The sequence below is a fragment of the Protomyctophum parallelum genome (assembly GCF_964188405.1).
Source record: "Protomyctophum parallelum genome assembly, chromosome: 5".
Lineage (NCBI taxonomy): Eukaryota > Metazoa > Chordata > Actinopteri > Myctophiformes > Myctophidae > Protomyctophum > Protomyctophum parallelum.
In genome coordinates this window covers 32,531,158-32,553,102 of record NC_139702.1, presented here as the reverse complement: position 1 = coordinate 32,553,102, position 21,945 = coordinate 32,531,158, and the positions used below count along the sequence as shown (strand labels likewise).

At 40.0% G+C, this 21,945-nt stretch overlaps 1 protein-coding gene across 3 annotated transcripts; it reads left to right on the top strand.

Annotated features, from left to right (window-relative positions):
* Nucleotides 1-1,181: 1,181 nt before the first annotated feature.
* Nucleotides 1,182-16,592, top strand: aftpha (aftiphilin a). Of its 3 annotated transcripts, none has more exons than XM_083765797.1 (9): nt 1,182-1,324; nt 3,325-5,075; nt 6,227-6,390; nt 8,092-8,221; nt 9,426-9,482; nt 9,792-9,914; nt 10,693-10,756; nt 12,814-12,937; nt 14,709-16,592. In XM_083765797.1, exons 2-9 carry the CDS (start codon nt 3,363-3,365, stop codon nt 14,854-14,856), a joined length of 2,523 nt encoding a protein of 840 aa, XP_083621923.1. In that variant the 5' UTR covers nt 1,182-1,324; nt 3,325-3,362; the 3' UTR covers nt 14,857-16,592. The 3 variants fall into 3 exon arrangements, with proteins under 3 accessions (XP_083621923.1, XP_083621922.1, XP_083621921.1); XM_083765796.1 differs by having other exon boundaries at nt 6,227-6,393; nt 10,696-10,756; XM_083765795.1 differs by having other exon boundaries at nt 6,227-6,393.
* The last annotated feature ends 5,353 nt before the right edge of the window (nt 16,593-21,945 follow it).

Sequence of the window (21,945 nt, the reverse complement as noted above, 5' to 3'; positions counted from 1 at the left end):
AGGAGGCTCTGGGAACTGTGGTTCCTCCTGCGTCTTACCAGAAGTGACTTCTGTGGATTGTGTATAGTTTGGGCTGCCAAGTTGCCAACACTGTCCACCCTGGGTTGCTGTCTCTCCGGTCATCTGTCTTTCCAGATGATGTCAAAACACTCTTTGTCTGTTCCTGGTTCCACTCCCAGAGTATTCCAGTTAATAAAACATACTGATGCACAAACTTGGACAAATCATCAGTGTTGTTTCCTGGATTCACTGGGATGTCATAGCCATATTAGGGTGATTATGACATTGGTCTAATATTTAAATATTAATATAGGAATTATACCGACGGGACATAATATTTCAAATATTCCCAAATTATATTCCCAATATTAAAATATTAGATTGAGGTTATTTGAATAAAAACGTTGAAGTTACACAAGCTCAAGAAAGTGTGCAGATTAAAAAAAAGTGTTTTTATCTAGCCTATTTAAATATTCTTTCATGTTTTGCATTTAAGTGTACAGGAATAACTTATGGCTGCCATGGCAGGTGGTTCAACATAATAAAAGTGTAATAAAGTTTTATTTAGCCAAGTTATCTTATATTTTCTGATCCAGGTGGCGAGAATTACATTTGATATCAAATATTAAGCAAGATAGTTAAGATAATAGTTGAACTATACGTAGCAATTTATGATTGATTGCTGTTGTCCACAAAGACAATATCAACATTGTCAAATCACAACATAAGGCGACGCAACTTTATATAATAAATCAATTTTCTATAAACTACATTTCTGAAGGTGCAAGGTAAGGTACAATTTGGAGGTCACATTTCAATAAGTTTAACTATACTACCGGTATATTAAAATTGCCCAGTGTATTCATAATATTAATACATTCTGAATTATTCATGAGGAGGAGACTGGTTGCATTTTCTTTTTAGGACACTGAGGTCAACTGGTTATTATGAGCAACACACTGCCCAAACTATATGCACACCTCTGGTTACTCTTGTCTTGTTTTGCCATATCCCCATTATATCTGGACCTGTAGGATCTGGTAGGATATATTATTAATTAATACAGTCACATTCCATCATTAGGCCTACATAGTTTCAGTGCAAAGCAGCCATACCACAGTCCTCTCTCTCTTTGCAGTGCATGCTGGGTAGTAGCATTCTGGACTCACTGGCACTGGCAGTGGCAGGGGAGAAGGGGCCAAAGTAAGAAGATCATCAACCGGCTGTTTGTGTTTTACGAGCCATATTGTTGGCTTTTTTTCAACACAACATGGGACGTTCTCACGTCATCTGAGTCATGGAAACCAGCGGCCAGGACCCTACGGTTAGCACCAAACGTTTGTTTTGTAAATGGTTATACTGTCAACCAACCCGGATGTGTTGGATAAGCTAGCCTAGCAGCTATAGCTCCATGTTATCCACATAGGGGAATGATGCTTGTTGTTGTCAGTGATAGCCTAGCTAGCTGCGTAGTTAGCAAACAAGGACAGCTCTCAGGTCACTTTCTGGTCGTCTCCGTCTTCGCAGTGGCGACTGATGTATTTGAGGTGGCTGTGCATTGCTGTCGGCGTTTACTGCCATTAACTTTAGTAAGTGACACTAGGCTAACGCATTTGGATGTATGGCAACAAGTCATGCAGCTAGCACAAGCTAGGATAATGAAGCTAACGTTGCCACCCCTATCTCTGCGAAGCAAGCCAGAGATTTTTTTTTATTTTTCTTGTTCTAGTGAGATGACGTCTTGCCTTATTATTTACACGTCAAGTTAATGTTATCTGGTTTTGATGGCTTATCTAAGTTATCTATGTTCGTACTGACTGACACGTAATGCTGATAGCTGGTTGGTTTGTTAGCTTTTCCAGCTTGGTTCATTCAGTAACGTTTGGTAAGAGAGAAACCATGGGAAAGTTGACTAACTTGATAGTTGGCTTAAAGTCATCGAACGTGCCTGCAGTAGAACGTTTCTTTTGCCAAGTTAAGTTAACGAGAACCTGTTTGACAGCTCAACTGATGTTGCTGGCTTGACCACGTTAGTTTATTGTTCTTTGAAATGTCATGCCAGCATTTAAGTCATTAAATACAACATGGCACTACCTGTCACCCCCTTTGACACACACACACACACACACACACACACACACACACACACACACACACACACACACACACACTCTCACACTTCGGGGCTTTGAAGGTTGAGGTCATCAGTGATGTTGGTTTTGTGGAGAGGTGGGAGGGTAGACCACTATGAGCTGTATGCTACCGTTAAGAACAAACAAGGCTAGTGTAAAACAGCATGAAAATGTGACAAACGTGTAGGTGACACATTTTACATACAGCTTTTTTAGAAGTCGGAACTCTTGTTTTTAATATTTTTCTGTCAGTGTTGTAATGTTTTTGAGCAGGAACAAATGCAAACAGATTGACTGAAAATTGAGAGGTAAGATGTTATAGAGACCTTTATTTATCCCCATGGGGGAATTCATGTGTTTGTACTGCAGCATGCAACCCTGGAAACGTACAGGTAAAAGTGGAGCGGAAATAGTATCATGGAGGACTTGCGAGGCCATTTTTATAATTTGAAGGTACCTACCTATTACTGGTAGTCCAACATGGTAGTTTTTCATGGTATTGTCAAAAATAAATTCAAAATGTTTATTAAAATAGCCTATCTACAACACGTAAGCTTGTAGATTAGCTATTTGTCATATGAAAAGTGTTTGCGCACACAGGGGTCTCAGCTTTTGTCATATTTAAGAAGGGGGATGGGGCTCTAAGGAAAAAGGTTCGTGACTGAGTTAACATAATGTAGGGCACAGGGAGGCTGTAAATATAAGTGTAATGTAAGTTCTATCACTGTGAATATACAGTATTTATGACTACATATATCACCTTGACCTCCAAATGGCTATCAACATAGGGGGTCATAAATGTGCCTCCCATGATCAATGCACAGTGCAGAGCTCAAGCCATGTGGTTAGTCTTTGACTTTGAGTTTGAGTTTGTAAAATCAATTGTGTGTTCATGCGTAGAAGTTATTTTTCTACATCACAGTTACTCTTCGAATGCCAGTACCACTTAATTAGTGTCAACTTGACGACAATTTGTCCTGTTTTGCTCGAGAGTGCTTTGGTAACTTAATTTGTGGCAAGGTCATAGTGTCGTAGCAACACATCAGACCGAGCTAATAGGCTCTGGAGCACTATTGAGAACTGCCCTTCTGGTTAGTGAGCAAAAATTATAATTCACTTAATACCAGACGAGTACATGATAAATACAAGTGAAACATAATGAAATATTAACAATGTCTATGTTTCTTCCCAGGTGTAAGCTGAAGGACTCGTCGTGTGTGCCTGAGAACCATGGAGCCAGATGTGATCCGCATGTACTCGTCTTCTCCGCCGCCCATGGAGGATGGCGCGGAGGAAGAGGAAGACGAGTTTGGAGACTTTGGAGGCTTCTCTACCGGCGTCCCCAACAGCATCAGCTTCACCGAGTTTGATACCCCCACCTCCTTCACCCAGTCCCAAAGCCTGGCCGCCACCTCTCCACCTGAACTCCTCGGCAACAGAGGCATGGTGGGACGTTCCAGCCTCGCCTCTGCAAATGGGACGAGCGATCTCTCGAAGCTCAATGGCTTAGTGCCAGGAGGAGTCTGTCAGACTCACAGTCCCTCAGATAGAACTGTCGGCAACGAAACAAAAAAAGTCCTTTCCAACACCACGGATTTAAGCGAGAGCGGCCAAGCCAGCGTCGAGATTGTCGACTGCAACGGCACAGGCGCTGAGGTTCTAACGAATGGATTTGCAACGCTTGAAGTTCAGGGAAGCCCTCCCTTGCAGAAGTTTGTTCACTCTCATAAAAAAGGAAACTCCACAGAGGATATTGATGCCCTCCCTCCCAGCAGCCCGGAGGACAATTTTGCAGACTTTGCCGCTTTCCCAGGTGCTGAAAGACACCACGTTCAGGCAGCAGACATAAGCGGGAACGTGAACAATCCCAGGCTAGAGGAAGATGTCTGCCAGGAGCACTCAAATATAGAACAGGGAATGACTTTAGAGGACAATGTCAGGGACACAAACGGAACCGGATCTAATATGGTCGGCTCTGATTCCATATCTTTCTCTGCTGTGGCCCCAGATGACCCAAGTAATGGGGATAGGGGCTCTCATGCAGATGCTGACTCTAAACAAAGGGACATAGCCTTTGCACACGAGCAAGCCACTTCGGAGGCAGTTTGCACTAAGGAACCAGTCGCTCTCAATGGGGTTGACGGGGACGATTTCCAGGAAGCAGCATGCGGTGGTGAAACCGGCCTCTTGCCTGAGCCTGCTGAGGATAGTGAGGGGGGGCAGCTGGACGGAAAGGGGTCCGGTAACGAGACGGAAACTGAGCCTGCTGAGGATAGTGAGGGGGGGCAGCTGGACGGGAAGGGGTCCGGTAACGAGACGGAAACTGAGACGGAGACATCTTTTGGCAGGCCGCTGTCGACGGACGCCCTGGAGGAGTATGGGGACATGAGTACCACGGGCTCTGTGCCGTCTCCTCCCCTACCAGAGGACAACGCCACACCGGCCGACCACAGCCAGCTGGGAGAAGACGACGACGAAGACTTTGGTGACTTCGGAGATGCAGCCTCCTTCAGCAGCCAGGGGTTTGCAGATTTTGACCAGCTGGAGCCACAGGAGGAAAATGACAGGATAAATAATACCCATGAACCTGTGGAAGAAATGGCAGATGAAGAGGGGCATGATGACTTTGGTGATTTTGACACCCCCAAATTTCATTCCGAGGAGGCAGAGGACGGGAGCACGTTTGCGGATTTCCCGTGCAGCGACAGTTTTGGGAATTTTACCACGGCTCCTGATGGCGTAGGAGACTCTGGGGCAGATGCAGGTTGGAGCGCCTTTGATGAACCTGACCCGAGTGAGGGAGGAGAGCAGGAGTCCTGGGCGGTGTTCAACGAGGAGCAGAGTGCCGCTGCACCCCTGGAAAACAAAGAGGAGGAGTGGCAACAGAGTGTGACAGCCACTCCTGCCTTCAACAAACAAACCAGCAGGAGAGAGAGTCATTCAGTAAGTGTTTTGCTGTAATACACAATGTCATAACCAGTCTTTTCTTTGAGTCCAGGGAACTATGTGGACATATACAACATCATGTGGTCATGTCATGTGGTATTAATCTGTTGTTGTAATGAGAGGTAATTTTGTTCGGAAGCGAACATTGACATTTCAATCTATTTAGCCTTAATTTAAGCAGGAAAGAAAACCCCATTGAGAATGAGATTTAGACCTATTATTTCAAGACGGGCATCAAGAAATTCCTGAAATGGATTTATTTGTCACAAGGATGTAAAGTACATCTACTGTGAAAAACTTAAGTTACATGCCATTATTGTTGCACTATGAATGCACATAGAGGTAGCATTATTCTAACCCACACAAGTGATGAATAGTCTTAAGCACAGAGACCTCATAACCTGCCCTCCCCTCAGGAATGTGACCTGGAGAGAGGCATTCTACTCGTAACATAGATCCCTAATACACAGTACATTCCTCTTTTAAAACGGACAAATCTCAGAATTAAACTAACCCTGAGTGTGCAGCCACTGTACAACCCGTTAACAACTTCAATGGAGACTATGCACATTAGTTATTACGTTTATTATTATTAGTTTATTCATTGTATAGTCAGGACAAGGTTCCTCATTCCTACGTTCCCCGGTTAGTTGCCTGCCAGTCAATGCAGGCATTGCCAAGAAGAAATGCAGTATTGCCAAGAAGAAAAGCAGTATTGTAATGAAGAGAGACTAGGGAAGTGGTTACTGTTTTGAAACATGTTTTGACAACACATAAGTGTGTGGGATCATTTGCATCCGATTGTCAAGATTATCGTAAAAATAAGTTGTCGGGGAGATTTCCTCAGGCCATAAATGATTGAAGCTTGTATTGCAATCTGTCGTGTTAACAAAGAACTGTTTACAACTTGGAAACCGTTTTTCAACCGCTTTTGTTTGGATGTTTTTCAGCTTAATGCTTGTGTATAGGGTTATAAGCTTGTGAGGATAGATTCCGTTTGGGAGGAACAGGAAATTATGCTAAATGCAAAACATCCTGATCTGCTTTAGAAGTCTAACCTAAACCTAATACATACTAAATATCCATTTGTATAACATACAACCTTGGGCCATGTTCCTAGACATAAATTAACCGTTCTGTGTTGCTAGGCGTTGCTGTCGGGCCGTCTGGAGAGGTTGTTTCAGAGTAGCTTTCCAGAAACTCCGGTTCTCCACGTGGGGGAAGACGTGACTCCCCTCAAGGCCCTGCTGGAGCCCTCAGAGGGGAGCTCACACCCAGGGCAACAAGAGGAGGAGCGATGCTCCCCAAGCAGGTGGTGAGTCAGTCAACCTGGTCTTTTTCACCACCTCATTGCTTCATTGTTCCAGGAGAAATATGTTCAGTCCAGATATGATTATTTTGGGGGTTTACGGCCTGAATAGGTTGAAAACCACTGCTCTATAACTGGTAGCTGCTAATGATATTATGTCGTCAACATGATGGCATTATCCAGCGGGAGAGCTGTGTTGCATGTCCATTCCCCCGTCTCTGTCCTCAGTTTCCTGTCTCTACTATCTGATCTAACTAAGCAAAACAAAAAAAATAAAAACTGCCCACAAAACAAAACACACACATAATCCATGATAAACTCTGACAAGCTCTCGGTATGGTTGGCATTCAAACATTTCAGACAGACAGATTGACCGACCAACAGTGGTCCAGCAGCTGTGTGGTCACGGGAAAAACAAGAATCCTGTCCCAATTAAACATTAATCACTTCGTTGAACGAGGAATGGGGAAATTGCGAGCTGCCAAATGCGGCTATATTTAACGGTTTGTCTTCTCTAAGTACAACCATTTGGGCAGGAAACGGGCCACCATTCAACCATCCTGCATCACCAGCATTTGGCTGTCGGCTGGACGCTCTATCCAAGCCATTCTCAACCTGTGGGCCATGAGGATATTGCAAGTGGGCCCCCAAATAATTGGCAAAGCATTAACACTCATTGATAACATAACATTACTATAAAAAAACATTAGTCATTACTGTCGTTTCATTATTTGTTTACTTACTCAATTTTGCTTTCTTTGTATTGTCTTTGTTTTTCTGTCCCATTTGGGGTGGGGTGGGGATGAGAACAAAAAAAACATTACAAAAATGTCTTCTCATAGAGAAGCAATAAACTTTAAAGTGCGTGTGCGCATGATTTTTTTGGTTATAGTGAAAAATAAGATGAGTTTATTTTTTACAGTCTAATGAGCAGTTTGACACGTATCCCAGGCAGGCCCGGCGCCAGGATGAAATGACAGAGGGGGCAATCGGGGGCACGTATTGGACATGAAGACAATGCGCCACATTTGCATATCTATAGAGGGCGGAGGCGCACGATTTCGTTGGCTTCCTTCCTTTCAATGCCTGGAAATGTACCATTGTTTTGTCTGTAACTATTTGATCTAAGGGGGCAAAGAGGTTGATTTAGGGGTGCAAACACCCCCTTTGCCCCCCAGTGGCGCCGGGCCTGATCCCAGGGCTAGGGATGGGACGATATGAAATTTATTGTGCAAAAAGTTATTGAAATTTACGATATTGTTGCAATATTTAAATATGCTTAAATGTTAAAACTTAAAATGACACCTTTGTCTACTACTTGAAATCCCAGCATCCCTAATTAATTATGCACTCTGCATTTTCTTTTCTTTGGCACATGTTTTTGCCAGACATGCTATTTTCAAAGGACAATAACTACTAGACTAACTAGAGAACAGAGGGTCAAAATTATAAATAAAAGCACAGAGAAAAAGGTGCTGAATTATGTATTTACTCTGGCAGTGAATGAGCAAACAAAAATGCACTTTTTACAAGTCTGTTGAAATGGTACTGAATTTGCAGTTCAACAAAAGCTAATTCATCCTAGTGTGTGTGTGTGACGGGAGGACAATTGCACTATAAATTAAAATTTCCGCGATGTGATTATTGTGAGCGTATTTCTTTTTTCATCATGATTCTAACGATTATCCTCCCATCCCTATCCAGGGCATTGCAGGGGGATGTTTGGAGGCAACTTCTGGACATCCATGGGGCGTTCGGGCTCCGACATCAGTGGGGTGGTTCCCATAGCAACAAGACATTACTCTGCTCCCTGGGCATCGACATCCGGAACATTGTAAGTTATTTAGTTTTCATCTGTGTACCTCCATCCTACCCTTCATTGTTTAACTCATACCGCCAACAGCGCCATCTGGTGGTAGCTCAGAGTCCCGCCATCCAGTCATTTAATAGGCAAAGCCGTTTCACTGAGAATCAGGAAGTGAGGATCATATCGTTTAGAGAAATGAGCCGCAAATCAAACATCCGAGATTAAAACGTCGTTCCCAAAAACGGCATAAGCCAGCAGAGTTTTCATTTCTGTTTTTGTTTTTTCTTTCACTGCACAGTAACCGTGCTGCTACCTACCAACTAATAGACACCCTCCCAGATACACAAAGTCACATGTTGGAGCGGCTAGCACCGCTCAAAAAAGGGGGGGAGGGAAGCGAGTAGAAGTATGATAGCTCTTCCAGTGACCTTGTGGAGCAGACAGTGTATTGATGCAGCAGTAGAACTGTCCACATCTCATCAATTATGCAAGATTGGTATGACCTATTCTGGAGATAAAAAAAACATAGTGCCCACTGCCCAGCGACAATATGCCTGCACAGCCTGCTTGACATCCTCAGGCTGACATTAACTATTTGATGATCTACCAAACAATCAGTACAAACAGTTTATACATGGTTCAATATGAGACTGAGGAGGATTAAGCTGGCAAAATCTGCCTTTAAAGTTACTTTAAAACACCTACAGACAAAGCCACACATTGGAGCAGTTGGCATTTGCAGTTATTTTTGTGTAAAAACTAAACAAAAAAGCAAGAGGATGAATGGAACTGTTTTCATTTATCCTTAACCTTAACGGGTCGTATTGTATTGTCCTTCATCTGTCCGTCTCAGCGTTTTCTCGTCGATGCTCTACCACCTTCATTTGGGGTCCGATTTGAATGAAAGGTGTTCAGAACTTTAGCAGCTTAAATGATTCTGACCATTCTGAGCCTCAAGCTCATTGGAAAATTATTCACAGTGCTTTTTTTTGTATTATACTGCATTGGAGGAGCCAATAACGTATACAAATGTTCATGAAGTTATGAAATGTTTATGAAGGCTGTAGGAAGAATTTCAACAGGCATAAAGGGTTGTAACCTGCTGTTTATCCCCTGTCTCCGCACGCACGCGCACACACACACACACACACACACACACACACACACACACACACACACACACACACACACACACACACACACACACACACACACACACACACACACACAGTTGTTCACAGGGCAGAAGAAGCAGGCAATGATCGTCCCCATGTATGCTGCCAGCCTGGTGAGTTCAGCTCTCCTTCACTTTAAATCATGACAACCCAGACACTGATTAATGAACAACACTGTAGTGTAAAACAATCCTGAGCGTTACTGAGAGTATACACAGGGTCCATCATTTGGTTACATTTTTATGCCCTCAAATGTACAAATGGATAAACACTGAGCATTTTATTGTGTACTGACTTCTTGGGTATATCAATGATTAATATTAGATATAACTTAAATTAAGAATATGGCATGGAAACCATAACCTATGCATGTATATTGTCTATGTACTGTACCTTATTATTTATTTGTCATTTTACGGAAGGGCATGTTGGAACCTACCAAAGAGCCAGTGAAGCCCATCTCTGCAGCGGAGATGATCACCTCCATAGCACAAACGCCTCCAGTGGGGCCAGCCAAAAGCTCTTGTCCGCCCGACACTGCCCAGGTGGGTAACCGACTCATGGTCCTCAATCTCCACCCAAAACAACTCGATCTGCTGCGTTCAGTAAAATATTCGAAAATATATAAAACGTGGAAAAACACAACATTGTACTTGGAGCTGATCAGTCAAGTGGGTTTTCAAGATTAGGCCCGGACTGTCAAACACACAGATTGGGGCTAAAACCTACTCCCCTCCCAGGGCCTTTGCTCTGGCAGAGATAATCAACTTCATTCTTATCTCACTAACATTAAAAGCAACCACAATGCCAACATGATAGAATGTAACAAATCTTGTTACCGTCATAATCTGTATATTTGTCAACAAAATAAATAAATTGCAACACTGGCTTTTACTGTATTTTTTATGTTATAATATCAAATGACAGGGCTTGTTTATTTTAGAGGTTACAAAACCGAAACTGCAAATTTATAATGTGCAGGCCAGCAATTGAGTTTGTGGCAGATAAATTAGTTCACTGTGTCTCACTTTAAGAAAGGTAACCCCCCCCCCCCCCCCCCCATCATTTGCTGTCTGTGCTCTAGTAGTCTAAGAATGTAGTTGCCATTTGAAATAGTGTAAATTGCTGTTGGATTCTGTGATGGCACCAGCCAGTGTGAGCAGTTGGCTGCGTTGAACCCCAATCTCTGGGTTAGACTCTGGGCTCTATTATATGTGTAATAATAGGTCTGACTAATTGGTGTGTTGACATGCTCTTCCTCCTCCTCCCCCCACCTTGTATGCTGGTGGATGTCTGCCGCTGGTTACTGCATGGCTGCTGTAGCAGGAGACTCTCCCACCCGTCCAGTTTGACTGGAGCAGCAGTGGCCTTACGAACCCTCTGGACGGTAGGTCCACCCTCCCTCCCCCCCAGCCCCCACCTCTCTAACCACTTCTGTCTGCTTTCCTCTGGACACCACTGACACAATCCTTCTCACTTCCTATTCATGACCTGTTGTTTCTGCTTCATGCTTCACCGCCACTCACCAAGCACCAACAACCCTTGCCTGTCACCATGTTGAACTTGCTATTGTCTCTTGGAGAGGTTAATCAGGGCCCATTGCCGAAGATTGTCAGTTGCAGAAATTCGGCATCCGCTTTTTCCATTTTGTATCCACACTTTTCCTGGGCTGTGTGTGCTCCAGTTCCTGTCGATTTGATCCAATGAAAGTCAATGGAACTGGTCAGATGATCAATGAAATCAACAGGAACTGGAGCACACACAGCCCAGGAAAAGTGTGGATAAGGCACTGAGTTTTAGATGCTCATTGCTGCCAAACCTGACAGCCGTAACGCTTTCTCCGTGTTTTACGAGGCAGCAGCACTAGATGTTATTACTGCCAAACCTGCCAGCTGCCAGCCACAGGCACGTTTGGCTGTTGACTGATGTTAATGTGCCACACAGAGTGAAACTAAACTATTTGCCTTAAATCATAACCTCAGTTTAAAATAGATGTACAATTACACGAAACATTAGGCGAGGGGAACATTAAAAAAGCCTAAGAGAATTAACATGACTCAGTGTTAAACCAAAGACGTATAATTATACCTTCATTCTAGGCAGAATCTGTCACATTTTATATAATAATACATTTGGCAGTTTTTTCACACATTTTTTTAATTCATTTAATTATCAAAAAAATATGTTCAGAAAAAAAGTCTACTGTAGCAATGCCAGCTCTTAACACCACGAACGCCTGGGGGTATTTAGGACCATTCAATCAGCGATTTGCAGCAACGGAGCACATTTAGTGACGCACCAGGTGCTATCCCGGATGTAGCTGAAGTAGCTAGATGTAAAAAAACACCCCCGAGGCGATCGACAACAACGGGAGGTATGATTAAAACATAATCTTTGATTAGAATTGGACGGAATGATTTAGATCAAGAGTTATTCACGTTTTAAGATTTCCGATCTGATCCGCTAAAATGGGGGGGGACATTTTGGATGACGTCCCAACCGGAAATTACATGCTCCAAGCCTGTGGAGCGATGCGATCGGTTTTGATATCGATAAGTCTCCGTCCTGAACTATTTGATAGGACGGAGAACTCTGTTTATGCCGCTCAGGGTGTTGACTGCAATTTATACCAGTCTTGTGACAAGGCGTGTGACAAGGGAGGACATGACGGTATTCAATTACATCATTAATCTATGAAATGGAGTTGTGTCTGATCCAACAAATTAATAGCATATGTCAGTGGTTCTCAAAAATTGTCATGGACCCCCAGTTATATTATTATTATTATTAGCCTTAATCAATTATAATAATTATTGTCAAATCAGTTCATTCTTTTTTCATTTAAAAGTTTGATACCTTCTGATATCTCAAGTGCCATCCAAGCATATTTCCATCAAGCTATAGATGTTTAGTCTAAATTTCTGTACCTGATTAACACTCTAGGTTAGTTAACTCTTCTCTGACTGAGCTGCATGTCTCTCTCGTTGGTCTCTTCTCTGCTCTTCTCTTTGTCTCTGCTGTTCTCTTAACCTGCTCACTCCTGTTGGCTGTGCAGCAAGTGGCGGCTCCTCTCTGTTAAACCTGGATTTCTTTGGCCCTGTAGAGGACTCTGGCTCTACCAGCACTCCCTCCATACCAGGTCAGCAGGAGGAACGGAAGCACCAGCACTGTGTTCATCTCCGTGCCTCCTAGCTCTTCCTTCTTGTTTTTTTCCCCCAAAACTTTCCTACTCATTTAAAATACTCTCATCATCTGACTCCCTACAAAAAATAATTCCTGGTCTGAAAATACAAAACCCCAATCAGATGTGAAATATATCTTTGCAATGTTAAGACTGCGATTGTGTATGGCTGCTGATCCTAAATCAATTTCACTAAGTGTGTGTGTGTGTGTGTGTGTGTGTGTGTGTGTGTGTGTGTGTGTGTGTGTTTGGTTTCTCCCAAGGTGTGGACCCAGAGCTATATGAGTTGACCACCGCCAAGCTGGACCCCAGTGGATCCTCCAGTCGAGTGGCAGATGCCTTCGCCCGCTTGATGTCCACTATGGAGAAGACCAGCACATCCACCAGGTCAGGGGAATGACGGAAAGCTATAACTAAATATAGTGTTCACTTACCTTTATCAAGCAAGTCTCTTACATACAGTACTGAAATGGAATCCAATAACTCCCCCGAACATCAAATTATGCTTTGCCTCCAAATTGAATGATCGCCTATCATGGCTTATATTGTAACATACCAACTGATGGTTAGAAGAACCTGAGAAAGTCAGTGAGCAAATGTCCTTTTGAACACTAGGGGGAGCTGCTTTCAAACCCCACTATACTGATGACTTTGGGTGGATTTGAATAGTCCTTTTTACTTAGGAAGGTTCCTAGTAGAGTTAAAGGACCTGGAACTATCTAAGCAGTAGGAAGATAGCAGCAAGAGGAAAGGTATTTCATTGCTTCCGTTCTTATTTCCCTTAGTTAGAATAGAGTAAACTGGACCTTCCATTATCAAAGGACAGGAGATTTGCAACACAGCAATCCGTTGCTCCAGAAATATTAACAAGACAGCTCACATTTTGGCTATAGTTCCAAACATTGAATCCTCATAATAGAGCTTTCATGATGCATGAACCACGTGATTGCGTCACCGTGAGATCAAAGCGTGTCACGACTGTCTTTCAGCAGGTCTGGTCCCATGTCGTGTCATTCATTGAATTAGTCAGGAATGTGAACAGCACATGGTACAGTAAGACATTAAGGCTAAAAGGATAACACAAAAAGGTACTGGGGAGTGGGACTTGTTTCCATTGTATTTATTCAATTCATCAACATAGCATAAAATAATATTTACACATCAACAAATAAAACAATGTATATATCTGTTGTCGGGCAGAAAATAAAAGCAATACTTCCTCATCCAATTTGGTATTGTGACTTTATATATTGTCAATCACTTGCATGAAAGAGGGACAGTTTGAGGGTCCAATGGAGTTTTGTCAGAAGCACTTTTAAATGCTTTTATTCTGTTGCTGCGACACTTTTTAGTTTCTCTGCTATCTTAAGTACAATAAGGGTTTGTTGTGCGATAACAGCTGAAATTACATGTTTGTGCATTAGTGCTGCTGGGGTTGTGCAATAACAAGAAGTCATGTGTGTTTTTGTTTTAGATTGTACAGTATGTTGTTTTGTGATATGATGCACTGATTGGTTGGCACTTTTAATTTCGTTGTACATGTTGCAATGACAAATAAAGATCTATCTATTTTAACCAACACACAGACAGTGTTCAATAGCATTGATTTATGAATTTAAAAAAAATTAAAATTTAGTTAGCTGGTTTCTGCCGGACAGCGAAGACATGTATAAAGGGGAAAATTGTGGCAGTGAATTTACATTTATATCAGGATACCTTTTTGGTATCCTGATATAGATGTTTTAGGCCCATTTTAAAAGAAACCAGTGTTGCACATAATTTAATGGATGGTGTCAGAGCATTCCACATGTTGGTGGCAGAGTAGGAGAATGAGAATTGTCCCAAGTTTGTTCTAATTTTTTGTGGTACCAGATCATGGTCTCCCGCTCTAGTGTTGTGGCTCTGGGTGTCACTCACTTTGGAGGAGAAGTTACTAGACAGGGCACTTTCCCTTTGACTATCTTAAATACCAATCCATTGATATTTGCTTAACGTGTCTTCTACCTTTTTTTGTTTTTAGTTTTGCATTTAGATCGAGGCTTCTCTGCATCATTGTTTTGGTATATTTACAATAAGAGATGACTTTTCAATCTTCGGGTGTGTGCTGGAAAAAGACAATCGATAATCATCATCTCCTTGTCCTCTCATTGACTGCCAGGAAGCCAAGGAAAGAGGAGAACCTGAGCGAGGAGGCGTCTAAAGTGATCGCGGGTCTTCCGGACCTGTCCTTCATGCAGGCCAAGGTTCTGATGTTTCCCACAACGCTGACACCCCTGGGCTGCACAGCAGAGCCCACACCAGACTGATGATAGCTCCCTATCCCCCACCCCACCCCTCGTGTACTTCAACTCATCTAGTCCATCTCTTACTTTCTCAAACTCAAGCCTCATTTATACTGAGTTGCGTGCCGGTGTCGTGCTCTGTAAATAGCAGATCTGCAACCTCACCACGTGCCACAAATGTTGCACGTGGTCAGCTTGTATATCTGCTAATTACTGCATGCAACCACCGGACTGCAAGTATAAAGTATAAATGAGGCTTAATTTTGTTTGTTTGTGTTTTGCTTACGTGTTGTGGCTTAAGGTGTGTTCCTCCCCCTCTGATTTTAAATTTCTTTTTTCTTTTTTAATCAACTGAAGCATTTAAACATAGTCCATCTAAGATGGAAATGGTCTTGATATATAGTATGTGGGGAAAGTGTTAGCCGGCGACCTCCTAAAGCAGAATAGCTACCGGAAGAGATCATTATTTATAGAGTCGTTTAATTTAAGGTTCCTCGAAGAAGTGTCCCGTTTATATTTGGGAGATATGACGTGTATATAATCAGGGACAAATTGTTTATTTAGATTTTTTTGTTTTTATTATAATTTTTGAAAGATTATTTTATGGTTCTCTGTGTGGTGGGAGTGTGTGTACCCATGTCTTTGTGAAGGAAATTAAACACTGGTAAATGCTATAAGTGAGGGACAAATAAAAGTGAATCAGGATGGTGTATATATAAATATATATACTGTATATATAAGCATAAAAATATACATTTATATATATATATATTAACTTGAAACCACACTGCCTGCTAAATCCAGCTGAATGTTTTTCCTATTGTGTTGGCCTTAGTTTGTTTTTGTTTTGTCTTTGTTTAATCTACGTAGAACATAGATTTTTATCCTGAACTTAATTTCTTAACCCATGGCTACAATGCGCTGTTGTTAACTGTCTCGTAATTAAAGTTTGCTTTTGTTTTTTATCTCAAACCACCCTTCAGTGCAGTCCAGCCGTTTCCATAAGAATGGAATATAACTGTACTTTTGTAGAAGGGTAGAAAACTAGGCTAACCCTGGCCAAATGCAGCAGAATTTGGGCTAGGGTCCGTGAAGTTTGTCTATACTACTACTAGCCACTTTGACACGTAGCCATCCATCATTCAGATGTCAGATCTAAAAATCCAGTATGCTGATAAAATATCACCGTTACCTAATTTCCCACAGGGATCAATCAAGTTTTGGTTGATTTTTTTGGAGACGTACCATGACACTGATAGGTTAGTTTATGTTTAATATATAATTATGTTTTTCTTCACTGTTCTTTTGGGTGGGAGTGAGTTTAAGAATGATTCATGTATTGTTTGAAACCACTGAGACATGTAAAGATGATTTAGAATTGAAGGTTGAATCACGTCAAAGGAAAGTAAGGGACCAATTTCTGCTTTGATGCATTTGGTTACATAATGTTACACTGTTCTGATACGAAGTGCTTTTTTGTTCTTTGGCTCTCATTTTCTATTTGTTTTTGTTGTACCACTGTCAGCCCTGTGTCCCCAGGAGGATTTTGCACATTGTAAAGATGAAATGGATGTAATCATAGTTCACTGTGGCTTTAGACTGTGTACAGTAAAACTATGGACTGTAAAATGTACGGGAAAATTCCTATGGAAAAAACTGAATCACTTGAAGAGCCTGTAAAAAGGTTAACATGCATGCCCGGGTTCTTTTGAGAATTTAAGTGTGTAAATTTTACTTTTAGTGTACACAAATTAAAATAATTTAAGAGAAATTATTGTAGTCTGCCTTCTTTGTGTCTGTGCCAAACTACAAATCCAGCAGTAACCTGAATAATAAAAAGTGTGAATGGAGTTTCTAGGTGAAAGTGCTTTTTTGATGTGCCAATTAATGTCTGCCATTGAGCCCCATTTTAAATGTCTCAAATTTGAAAGCACTATATTTCTAAAACTATGAAACATTTCAATGATTCCTTTTCAGGCAAACATGTCCACCGTAAGGTGAACCTAAGTAGGCTAGAATGGGGTTGCTAGGTGTAAGTATGTAGGACTAGTAGCATGCCAAAGTTTGTGCTATTGCCATAGAGAATGCATTGGGGATGGGTGTATGAAAAAAAAGAAAACATGGGTTGTAGCCCATCGTTTTTTGAATTTTTGATTTTATTTAACCTCGTTTTTTCATTATTTTTGAACATGGGCTATAGCCCCTACCGTACAGCATACTATAGCACGCCGTTTTTCATCATTTTTGAGGATTTGAAAATAAAAATAAAATAAAAAAAACATGGGTTATAACCCATCGTTTTTTGAAAAGAAATAAAATAATAATCCTCGTTTTTCATCATTTTGACCATGGGCTATAGCCCATACCGTACGGCATACTAGGTATAGCACGCCGTTTTTCATCATTTTTGAGGATTTGAAAAAAATAAAAACATGGGTTATAGCCCATAGTTTTTTGATTTTTGATTTTAATTTTTTACCTCGTTTTTCATCATTTTTGAACATGGGCTATAGCCCCTACCGTACGGCATACTATAGCACGCCGTTTTTCATCATTTTTGAGGATTTGAAAAAAATTCAAAAAACATGGGTTATAGCCCATCGTTTTTTGAATTTTTGAAAAAAGAATTAACCTTGTTTTTCATCATTTTTGAACATGGGCTACAGTCCCTACCGTACGGCATACTATAGCACTCCGTTTTTCATAATTTTTGAGGATTTGAAAAAAAAAAAAAAAATCTAAAAAAAGGGTTATAGCCCATCGTTTTTTGAATTCTTTTTTAACCTCGTTTTTTCATTATTTTTGAACATGGGCTATACACTGACACGAAAACGCGTATTCAGGGCGGAGTCACCTCCCCCAGGGTAAGTTGTGATTTGCTCTCGTTCACTGCAATGCAATTTGCGGCATTTCCAAAACAATATTGCGCAGAGTAGCGATTATCAAACGTATTTGCAATGCCATACGTTGAAAGATCTGTTGCCCGTGGACAAGGCACGTTACCTCCGCAAGTTAGATATTATCGGCATAGATGTTTGTCCGTATGTGATTAAGGATTGGAAAAAGTTGCATTGGCAGCCATAGAAAATTCTGCCCAGGGTAAAAAACCGGATGTGACGTTTTTGGGCGTTCCTGTCTTGTTTCGTGTCAGTGTATAGCCCCTAACGTACAGCATACTATAGCACGCCGTTTTTCATCATTTTTGAGGATTTGGAAAAAATGGAAAAAATAAAAACATGGGTTATAGCCCATCGTTTTTTGATTTTTTGATTTTTTTTTTTAACCTCGTTTTTCATCATTTTTGAACATGGGCTATAGCCCCTACCGTACGGCATACTATAGCACGCCGTTTTTCATCATTTTTGAGGATTTGAAAAAAATTCAAAAATTCAAAAAACATGGGTTATAGCCAATCGTTTTTTGAATTTTTGAAAAAAGAATTAACCTCGTTTTTCATCATGGGCTACAGTCCCTTAGCCTGGTTAATAAACCGGACTAATATCGCACGGATCCGCGGGATATTAGTCTGGGGAGGCTCAGCTTGGATTTCATTTCCAGGGAAACATTTTCTCTTTGACGCAATTGGTCAGAGATACTGTCAGTCAAAGGTCTCAAGCATTGAACGTCACTGTACCAAAGCCCGCCCATATTGCATACCGTGTCCCTATTGGGCGCCCACGTTCTCGTGTGTAGAAAATGGGCGTACAATTGAGCCTCTCCAGACCGAAATCCGCCGGTAGGCATTTTTTTTTTGCCAACGGCTGATTCGGTCTGGTTTATTAACCAGGCTAACAGTCCCTACCGTACGGCATACTATAGCACGCCGTTTTTCATCATTTTTGAGGATTTGAAAAAAAATTAAAAAATCTAAAAACATGGGTTATAGCCCATAGTTTTTTGATTTTTGATTTTTGATTTTTTTTTTAACCTCGTTTTTCATCATTTTTGAACATGGGCTACAGTCCCTACCGTACGGCATACTATAGCACGCCGTTTTTCATCATTTTTGAGGATTTGAAAAAAATTCAAAAATTCAAAAAACATGGGTTATAGCCCATCGTTTTTTGAATTTTTGAAAAAAGAATTAACCTCGTTTTTTCATTATTTTTTAACATGGGCTATAGCCCCTAACGTACAGCATACTATAGCACGCCGTTTTTCATCATTTTTGAGGATTTGAATTTTTTTTTTTTAATCTAAAAACATGGGTTATAGCCCATCGTTTTTAGATTTTTTGATTATTATTTTTTAACCTCGTTTTTCATCATTTTTGAACATGGGCTATAGCCCCTACCGTACGGCATACTATAGCACGCCGTTTTTCATCATTTTTGAGGATTTGAAAAAAATTGAAAAAATAAAAACATGGGTTATAGCCCATCGTTTTTTGATTTTTTTCTTCTTTTTTTTTTAACCTCGTTTTTCATCATTTTTTAACATGGGCTATAGCCCCTACCGTACGGCATACTATAGCACGCCGTTTTTCATCATTTTTGAGGATTTGAACAAAATTCAAAAATTCAAAAAACATGGGTTATAGCCCATCGTTTTTTGAATTTTTGAAAAAAGAATTAACCTCGTTTTTCATCATTTTTGAACATGGGCTACAGTCCCTACCGTACGGCATACTATAGCACGCCGTTTTTCATCATTTTTGAGGATTTGAACAAAATTCAAAAATTCAAAAAACATGGGTTATAGCCCATCGTTTTTTGAATTTTTGAAAAAAGAATTAACCTAGTTTTTTCATTATTTTTTAACATGGGCTATAGCCCCTAACGTACAGCATACTATAGCACGCCGTTTTTCATCATTTTTGAGGATTTGAATTTTTATTTTTAATCTAAAAACATGGGTTATAGCCCATCGTTTTTTGATTTTTTGATTATTATTTTTTAACCTCGTTTTTCATCATTTTTGAACATGGGCTATAGCCCCTACCGTACGGCATACTATAGCACGCCGTTTTTCATCATTTTTGAGGATTTGAAAAAAATTCAAAAATTCAAAAAACATGGGTTATAGCCCATCGTTTTTTGAATTTTTGAAAAAAGAATTAACCTCGTTTTTTCATTATTTTTTAACATGGGCTATAGCCCCTAACGTACAGCATACTATAGCACGCCGTTTTTCATCATTTTTGAGGATTTGAATTTTTTTTTTTTTATCTAAAAACATGGGTTATAGCCCATCGTTTTTAGATTTTTTGAAAAAAAAACATTAACCTCGTTTTTCATCATTTTTGAGGATTTGAAAAAAAAAAAAAAAAAAAAAAAAAACATGGGTTATATATAGCCCATCGTTTTTTGAAAAAAAATGTAACCTCGTTTTTTCATTATTTTTGAACATGGGCTATAGCCCCTACCGTACGGCATACTATAGCACGCCGTTTTTCATCATTTTTGAGGATTTGAACAAAATTCAAAAATTCAAAAAACATGGGTTATAGCCCATCGTTTTTTGAATTTTTGAAAAAAGAATTAACCTCGTTTTTCATCATTTTTGAACATGGGCTACAGTCCCTACCGTACGGCATACTATAGCACGCCGTTTTTCATCATTTTTGAGGATTTGAACAAAATTCAAAAAACATGGGTTATAGCCCATCGTTTTTTGAATTTTTGAAAAAAGAATTAACCTAGTTTTTTCATTATTTTTTAACATGGGCTATAGCCCCTAACGTACAGCATACTATAGCACGCCGTTTTTCATCATTTTTGAGGATTTGAATTTTTTTTTTAAATCTAAAAACATGGGTTATAGCCCATCGTTTTTTGATTTTTTGATTATTATTTTTTAACCTCGTTTTTCATCATTTTTGAACATGGGCTATAGCCCCTACCGTACGGCATACTATAGCACGCCGTTTTTCATCATTTTTGAGGATTTGAAAAAAATTGAAAAAATAAAAACATGGGTTATAGCCCATCGTTTTTTGATTTTTTTCTTCTTTTTTTTTTAACCTCGTTTTTCATCATTTTTGAACATGGGCTATAGCCCCTACCGTACGGCATACTATAGCACGCCGTTTTTCATCATTTTTGAGGATTTGAACAAAATTCAAAAATTCAAAAAACATGGGTTATAGCCCATCGTTTTTTGAATTTTTGAAAAAAGAATTAACCTCGTTTTTCATCATTTTTGAACATGGGCTACAGTCCCTACCGTACGACATACTATAGCACGCCGTTTTTCATCATTTTTGAGGATTTGAAAATAATTCAAAAATTCAAAAAACATGGGTTATAACCCATCGTTTTTTGAAAAAAATAAAATAAATAATCCTCGATTTTCATCATTTTTGACCATGGGCTATAGCCCATACCGTACGGCATACTATAGCACGCCGTTTTTCATCATTTTTGAGGATTTGAAAAAAATGGAAAAAAGAAAAACATGGGTTATAGCCCATCGTTTTTTGAATTTTTGATTATTATTTTTTACCTCGTTTTTCATCATTTTTAAACATGGGCTATAGCCCCTACCGTACGGCATACTATAGCACGCCGTTTTTCATCATTTTTGAGGATTTGAAATAAATTCAAAAATTCAAAAAATATGGGTTATAGCCCATCGTTTTTTGAATTTTTGAAAAAAAAACATTAACCTCGTTTTTCATCATTTTTGAGGATTTGAAAAAAAAAAAAAAAAAAAAAAAAACATGGGTTATATATAGCCCATCGTTTTTTGAAAAAAAATGTAACCTCGTTTTTTCATTATTTTTGAACATGGGCTATAGCCCCTAACGTACAGCATACTATAGCACGCCGTTTTTCATCATTTTTGAGGATTTGAAAATAATTCAAAAATTCAAAAAACATGGGTTATAACCCATCGTTTTTTGAAAAAAATAAAAAATAAAATCCTTGTTTTTCATCATTTTTGACCATGGGCTATAGCCCATACCTTACGGCATACTATAGCACGCCGTTTTTCATCATTTTTGAGGATTTGAATTTTTTTTTTTAAATCTAAAAACATGGGTTATAGCCCATCGTTTTTAGATTTTTTGATTATTATTTTTTAACCTCGTTTTTCATCATTTTTGAACATGGGCTATAGCCCCTACCGTACGGCATACTATAGCACGCCGTTTTTCATCATTTTTGAGGA